Source organism: Cannabis sativa, chromosome 7, assembly GCF_029168945.1.
Source record: "Cannabis sativa cultivar Pink pepper isolate KNU-18-1 chromosome 7, ASM2916894v1, whole genome shotgun sequence".
Classification (NCBI taxonomy): Eukaryota; Viridiplantae; Streptophyta; class Magnoliopsida; order Rosales; family Cannabaceae; genus Cannabis; species Cannabis sativa.
The window spans coordinates 39875964-39884399 of NC_083607.1; the positions used below are offsets into that span (position 1 = coordinate 39875964).

Here is an 8436-nt window from a genome sequence, read left to right on the forward strand (position 1 = left end):
TCAGCCAATTAAACAAATAAAATAAACATTTATTTTCATTTAATAAAATCACTAAAGACAAAATATCATTGGGGCAAAAAGACCATTTTGCCCCTCCACACCAAAATCACATAAATAACTCTAAAGGGGTATTTTTGGGAAATTCTAAATTCCCGGCCATTCCCGACATTCCCAATGTCTAATAACCCGTCTCAAACCACTAACATACTAAGTTGTGATTTCTACTGAGCCAAACACCGGGTTCCAAAATACCGGGCACCGAAATGCAAAATTATGCAAACTACTACATGACATAAAAATGCATCTCTGAATTCAATAATAACAGCATAATAAATTATTTAAATAGCTATAAATAGTTTTCATAATTAATCATGATTAACTGCTAATTTCCAAATTAAACTAAGCGGTCTTTACAAGAATTCTCCAATACCTTAAAGGCACACCTGGTCAAGGCCTACTTTTCAGTTCCAGCAATACCAACAACTTTCAACTTCATGCTTTCACCGATGCTTATTGGGGCACTTGCCCTGGCACAAGGCGCTCTATCACAGGGTATTGTATCTTCCTTGGCAACTCTCTCATATCTTGGAAATCGAAGAAGCAAGCAACGATGTCCAAATCTTCTGAGAGGCTGAATACCGCTCCCTAGCTAACACCACATGTGAAATCCTATGGCTCTTCAACATCCTCAAAGACTTTGGCATCTCACATCCACAACCTGCAACAATATATTGTGACAACCAAGCTGCCCTCCACATATCCGAGAATGTACTCTTCCATGAGCGCACCAAACATATCGAGATCGACTGCCATATTGTTCGAGACTAGGTCACTAACAACCGGCTCAAGCTCATTCATGTTCCTTCTCGGCATAATGTTGCAGACATAATGACCAAAGCATTGTCCCCTACTCAACACAAATTCCTTTTGAGCAAGATGAGCATCATCAATATCTACTGCTCACCTTGAGGGGGCGTATTAGGATGTCCACATCACATTCTGTTAATATTAGTTAGGATTACTGTTATAGTTAGTTAGAACTAACTAATTGCCAACTTGTATCAGTCCTCTATATAAATACTTTGTTTCCATAATTATTCAACATAATAAAGATTTGATTACACTAATACTTTGCTCTAAATGAAAAAAAAAAGAAAAAAGAAAAAAGAAAAAAGAAAAATTTTCTCTTTTTAAAAAATTGGTAGAAGTTTCCAAAGAAGGAAAAAGGAAAACAAAATCCACTTTCAATAAAAAAGAAAACCCATAACAAAGACAACCAAGTAAGCCATTGAATGAGTTAATTTTTTAGGGGAAGTCGTCCCTCATGAAAGATGATAGTGTAGTACAGAAATTTGTTTTGTAAAGTACAGGTTAAATTTTAGTACCGATCAAGCCCAGTCAACAAAAAGCAACACCAAGGGTAAAACCGGAAACAAAAATGATTCAACAAATACATTAGGGGGCGGGCCCTACCACCACCCTCTTCCTCTTTCAGCAACTTTAGTTACGAAATTGCTGTCTCACCATCTCCCTCGGAAAATCCTCCCCCACTTTTTTTTTTTTTTAATTAAATTTTATTTGCTTATCTTATAAATAAAAAATACATGTCTTGTTTTTTCATTATTTAACCCAAAATAAATCATAATTTTCACATTTATATATTTATATAAATAAGAACGTCTCTGGTGTTCTTGTCTGTTCGGTACTGTCTAATGGCGCCGAGCATCAGAGACCTCCAGCTCACCCAACTCTCTTCCGCCGGCGGTGATGATTCTCGTGACCTTGAGGATGTACGGCTTCTTGATGCTTACGACAATTCTTCGTCGGAGGACGAGGAGAAGGGAGTCCAACAGGGGACGATGAAGCGAATCCAGGTTGGTGTTACCGGCATGACCTGCGCTGCTTGCTCAAATTCGGTTGAAGCAGCTCTCACGAGCGTTAATGGAGTTTTAAGGGCTTCTGTCGCTTTGCTACAGAACAAGGCCGACGTGGTCTTCGATCCCAGATTGGTCAAGGTTGGTTGCTCTTTCAGAAAATATTTGCTTCCTAATTGTGTTCAACTGGGTTTGACTTTTTGTGTTTGGTGAATTTGGATCCTCGTTTAGTATTTTGCATTATGCTTTTTCACTTACATAATAATAATAATAATAATAATTAAAATTCTGAGCTTGTTTAGATGTGTTGAACTGTTAGCTCGTCTTTGATACTTGATTTTAGTACTTTTTTTTTTTGTGGGGGGGTTGTATTTGGTTTTCTTTCTAGTGAGTTATGGGTTAGTTCTTGTTCTTCGTTCTTTAAATAATTCGAGTTTAAATTAATTTCATTGTTTGAACTATGGACCGTGGTAGATGCTAATTATACAGTTAGAATTTCTTTTAGATATCGTAATGACGGTTTATTTACTAAAGCCTTTTCGATTATGGTGGAATAGATAATGATTATGCTCTATTTAATGTAGTTAATATGTTCAGTTTTGTTTGTGTGTTGTTGGGTGGTATTTATCGTATTATCCTGGTAATCATATTTTAGTTTTTCTAATTTATATATGATGAATGGAGCGGAATTAGATTAAAGTGACAGATCGTTTCCTTCTGTAATGTTTATTAGTCCAGTTATATGGTGTTTGCAGTTTGGACTTTTTTTCCCCCAGTCCTTTTTTTTTGGTGAGTTACTTTGTCTATTATGATAAGTAAATGATGTTTTTTATTGATTCATTTATTTGTATTGGAACTTTTTTCTCTTGTTTCTCAGTTAGGTTAATTGAACAAAAACATGTATCCATTCAACGGTGTCTCTTTGCTGAGTTTAAAGTTTTCTTTGGTATCTGTATAATTTTATCTGTAATCACGATGCTGATATTACATCAATGAGCCTGTTGTGCAACAAGATAAGAATTCTGAAATGGGAAGAATGGAATAGAGGAAAAAGAAAAATAAAGAGAACATTTTAAGGAAACGGCAGTTATGAATACTAATCATTACCAATAATTGGCTGTCTTTCTCGAGATGAGGTGTGCTGTAGAGACAAAAAAATACCAACATAGGCACTTTTCTCGAGCAAACTTTTCTCAATTATTTTTCTTTTACTTGCGCTCTCTTTTCATTTTCCTCTTTCTTATTGTCTTTCGGCTTCAGGATTCTGTTAGCTGACGCTAATTCTCAAACACTTTCAAATGTTTGCTTTTGGTTAATTTATTCCCATTTAGAATCTGAAGTGTTTCCTTAGCTGTTGTAAAATCAGGATGAAGACATCAAGAATGCAATTGAAGATGCAGGGTTTGAGGCTGAGATTCTACCTGAACCTAGTGCAGTTGGAACAAAGCCCCAAGGAACACTAGTAGGGCAGTTTTCCATAGGAGGTATGACATGCGCAGCTTGTGTGAGCTCTGTTGAAGGTATTCTAAGAGATATTCCTGGTGTGAAAAGGGCGGTGGTTGCATTGGCGACTTCATTAGGGGAAGTTGAGTATGATCCAACTGCAGTAAGTAAAGATGATATAGTAAATGCGATTGAAGATGCTGGTTTTGAAGCAGCATTTGTACAGAGCAGTGAGCAAGATAAAATTATATTGGGGGTTGCTGGCATATACAGTGAGGTGGATGTACAGATTTTGGGAGGAATCCTTAGCAATTTGAAAGGGGTGAGGCAATTTCATTTTGACAGGATTTCTAGAGAACTTGAAGTCCTATTCGATCCAGAAGTTGTCAATTCAAGATCCTTAGTTGATGGGATTGAAGGGGGAAGTATTGGCAAGTTCAAATTACATGTAGCGAACCCTTACTCAAGAGTGACTTCTAAAGATGTAGAAGAAGCCTCAAATATGTTTCGACTATTCCTTTCCAGCCTATTTCTCAGTGTGAGTATATTTTCACAAGTAGTTGGTGTAAAATCATGTAGTATATTTTCCTCATTTCTGACTATTTCTTATGCATGTTATCCAGATTAAGATTGGTTTACTGCTTATTGCTTGAGAATTTATAATTACAGTGATTAATGCTTTTCCTCTTTTTTTTCACTCAAGAAGATTTGAAAGAACTAATATCTGACCTGACACTAATATCTTAACTAATATCTGTTTATTGCATGTGATTTCTGACTTTTTGTGCTATCATTAGGACATCCCTCTATAACTTTCCAGTTCTTAATTTTTAAAAATAATTACTGATATTTGATAAAATGGCTTCAGATTCCTGTCTTTTTCATACGGGTGATTTGTCCACATATACCACTATTTTATTCCTTATTACTTTGGCGATGTGGACCCTTCCAAATGGGCGATTGGTTAAAGTGGGCATTGGTGAGTCTTGTCCAATTTGTTGTGGGAAAGCGCTTCTATATTGCTGCAGCCAGAGCTTTACGAAATGGTTCAACAAACATGGATGTATTGGTTGCATTGGGAACTTCAGCCTCTTATTTCTACTCTGTTGGTGCACTTCTATACGGTGCCATTACTGGGTTCTGGTCCCCCACTTATTTTGAAACAAGTTCCATGCTGATAACGTTTGTACTCTTGGGAAAGTATTTGGAGTGTCTTGCAAAGGGAAAAACTTCTGATGCCATCAAGAAGTTGGTAGAACTTGCACCAGCAACAGCAATATTGCTTATCAAAGATGATAAAGGTCAGTGACTGTCTGTTATTTTGCTCCCTATCCTTCCACTAAAAATTAATTTCTCAGAAAATCACTTCCAATATTTCAAGTTTTTTACTAACTATTGAAATATGTTTAGTACAATTTGTTCTCTACCTTTTTTCCTTTTTAATAATGACATCAGAAATGAAAAGCCTAGAACTTCTAAATAGCTAAATAGTTGTACTGTTAACTAGATGGAAGATGCATTGGAGAAAGAGAAATAGACGCACTGCTAATTCAGTCTAGTGACACATTAAAAGTTCTTCCTGGTGCCAAAGTTCCTGCTGATGGTGTTGTCGTTTGGGGTTCAAGTTACATAAATGAGAGCATGGTCACGGGTGAATCTGTACCTGTTTTGAAGGATGTGAGCTCGTCTGTTATTGGAGGTACAATAAATCAACATGGCGTCCTTCACATAAAAGCTACCAAAGTCGGTTCAGATACAGTTTTGAACCAGATTATCAGTTTAGTTGAAACAGCTCAAATGTCGAAAGCTCCCATTCAGAAATTCGCTGATTTTGTAAGTACTTCTACATTTCTCGCTATGTTTTCTAGATGCGGTGAAATTTTAATTCCATTTGAAATGCATTTACCTGTACTTATAGCGATGTTATTTTTGGGTATATGTGTATATATTTATATTCAGCAATTTGCCTCCCACTGGACCCTTCAACCTCTGGGAGACATGAAACCTTAGCAAATTATGTTCCCATGAGGAATAGAACCCCAGACCACGTGGGAGCAAGTCATGAACCATATCAATTGATAAAGATGTTTTAAAAGGCATTGTGAAATAAATTATTATTATTATTTTCAGCAATTATCCTCTTTGCTTTAACTTATAAGGATTATTATGTATGTTGATTCATCATCATGTCTCTTCAATTTATATTAGGAAAGTTATAGTGGAAACTACTAGAATTCTTTTCCAATCAGTTTCATTTGCTGTGAACAAAACTGAAAAGTTTGTTGCACATTACTCCTTTTGTTCAAGTGTGCATTTTCATGGCCACAGGGGTAGCTATTTCTCTCTACTGGAACTATCTTATGGATATGATTTTATATTATGAAGAAAATTAATTAATTTGATATTTCTTCGGCAAATGATTTTTTGCTGCTGTAAGAAGTAAGTCCAAAGTAAAATCAATCATCATGATAAACATCAGTGAGTCACTAGAAATAATATAGTTTTGTCGCCACCTTTATGTTTTCTTCTCTTCTTTCTGGTTATCAGCATCCATTTGTTCCAATCATCCAGAAATTGTGTTTTCTCTGTTGAGGGAAAAGAAATTAAAATAACTAGATGGTTTCTAATATTCTGTGCTTTTGTGAAATGCAGATTGCAAGCATTTTTGTTCCCACAGTAATCACATTGGCGCTGTTGACGTTACTGTGCTGGTAAGATCAATCAAATTCATCACACTTTAGCTACTGGATTTAGGTCATGTCTAAGATCTTCTGTCCTTATTTACCGAAGTACTTTGATTTTAACGCAGGTATTTTGCTGGTACTCTTGGGGCTTATCCAGAAAGTTGGCTCCCAGAAAACGGAAATTACTTTGTTTTTGCCCTTATGTTTTCCATATCAGTTGTGGTGATTGCATGTCCTTGTGCTCTTGGGTTAGCAACACCAACTGCTGTCATGGTTGCAACTGGAGTTGGGGCTAATAATGGTGTTCTGATAAAAGGAGGGGATGCTTTAGAAAGAGCACAAAAAATAACGTATGTGATATTTGATAAAACAGGTACCCTTACCCAGGGGAAGGCCTCAGTTACAACTGCAAAAGTTTTTACAGGAATGGATCGTGGAGAGTTTCTTAAATTGGTGGCTTCTGCAGAGGTGATTTCTTATTTCTTGATTAAATCAGCAGTTTCTCTTCCTTTTCTTTTTGTAGAACAAATTAAGTTCACATTTCGATCTCTATAATTACTTATTTACAAGAAAGCTGTGCAATCTATTCTCTTGTCCAATTTTTTTTGTCTATTCTCAAAAAGGAAAAAAAAATAAATAAATAATAAGAACACGTGTTTGTTTAATTTCTGCACTTTAGTATAGTTTCTTTCCATTCTTACAGGCTAGTAGTGAACATCCATTGGCAAAGGCAATAGTGGCGTATGCTCGTCATTTTCATTTCTTTGATGATTCTACAACGGATGATTATCAAAGCCATAACCGAGACTCTGCAATCTCTGGTTGGCTTTATGATGCCACAGAGTTTTGTGCTCTTCCGGGAAGAGGTGTTCAATGCTTTATCAATGGAAAATTGATTTTGGTGAGTGATTTGACTAGTATTCTGCTGCTTTCTGCTGAGCTTGAATTCTCATACATAAACTTTGTGCTTCTTTGGGGATTTTTATTAGTGACTTTTGGTTGAACAGGTGGGTAACCGAAAGCTGATGACTGAAAGTGGAATCCTTATCCCTGAAGATGTGGAAAAATTTGTTATAGATCTAGAAGAAAGTGCGAAAACAGGCATACTTGTTGCATATGATAGTAATTTAATTGGTGTTTTGGGGGTTGCTGACCCACTGAAAAGGGAAGCTGCTGTTGTAGTTGAAGGCCTGATCAGAATGGGCGTTCGGCCAATCATGGTTACTGGGGACAACTGGAGGACAGCACAGGCTGTTGCTAAGGAGGTTTGTGTCCATATTTCTTACTAATGAAACCCACTTTCGAATTTTAATTATCATACTAAATTATTAGGTCTACCACCGGCAGTGAAGCTATTCTAGATACAGTCTTATTATCAAGTTTTATGATAGTAATAATGAAAATGATGTGGACATAGCTTTTCTGTCAGTGAGCACTCTCCCATAACTATTTATGTCTCTCATGTAGACTTATTCTTTACTACTTAAAAATGATCCCTGGCAGGTTGGAATTCACGATGTGAAAGCAGAAGTTATGCCAGCAGGAAAAGCAGATGTTGTCCGTTCATTTCAGAAAGATGGAAGCACAGTTGCCATGGTTGGTGATGGAATCAATGATTCTCCAGCTCTAGCTGCAGCCGACATTGGCATGGCAATCGGAGCAGGGACAGATATTGCCATAGAAGCAGCTGATTATGTGTTGATGAGGAACAACTTGGAAGATGTCATCACAGCTATTGACCTCTCGAGGAAGACATTTGCTCGGATCAGATTGAATTATGTTTTTGCCATGGCTTACAATGTGATAGCAATCCCTATTGCTGCAGGAGTTTTCTTTCCTTCACTGGGAATTCAGTTGCCACCATGGGCAGCTGGGGCATGCATGGCTCTCTCTTCTGTAAGTGTTGTTTGTTCTTCTCTGTTACTTAGGAGATATAAAAAGCCAAGGCTTACATCTATACTAGAAATAACTGTAGAATAGTAAGTATCAAGAAAAAGGGTTAGGTTTCTGCTTTATGTTTAGGAAAAACACTGAAATTGGATAAAGTGAGGAGTCAATGAAGTTTGGCATCCCAATTTTGTGTATTATTTTTCTTTTTTCAACTTTTCTCTTTCGTCTCACAAAGTGTAACTTTACTACTCCCAGTCACTGTAAATGCTACTTGTATAATAAAATTCTCAGGTTTCTATCCTTGTTCGCTTGTTACTTTTTAAATATGTACTTCTGAAACTATAGTAATCCTAGTGATGGTCTCTTGAAACAACTGGATGATTTGGGAATTTTATGATATCTTCAAATCTAAATTTTGTTTATATTATTTTACCTTTCTCAACTTGGTTTTCTCTTTGATACATTTAAATATAAAAAGTGTTATTTAGTGTTTTAATTACTATTTATGAATATAATTTTTTCAAGTACATTAATGGACCTTGCAT

General features: G+C 36.2%; 1 protein-coding gene across 2 annotated transcripts; it reads left to right on the forward strand.

Annotated features, from left to right (window-relative positions):
• The first annotated feature begins 1313 nt into the window (after window positions 1–1313).
• LOC115698184 (copper-transporting ATPase RAN1) lies at window positions 1314–8193 on the forward strand. Of its 2 annotated transcripts, none has more exons than XM_030625370.2 (9): window positions 1314–2015; window positions 3241–3855; window positions 4186–4618; window positions 4825–5150; window positions 5970–6028; window positions 6127–6469; window positions 6705–6902; window positions 7009–7266; window positions 7505–8193. In XM_030625370.2, the coding sequence occupies exons 1-9, from the start codon at window positions 1713–1715 to the stop codon at window positions 7979–7981; spliced, it is 3012 nt and encodes a 1003-aa protein (XP_030481230.1). In that variant the 5' UTR covers window positions 1314–1712; the 3' UTR covers window positions 7982–8193. The 2 variants fall into 2 exon arrangements, with proteins under 2 accessions (XP_030481230.1, XP_030481231.1); XM_030625371.2 differs by having other exon boundaries at window positions 1878–2015; window positions 3226–3855.
• Window positions 8194–8436: the final 243 nt, after the last annotated feature.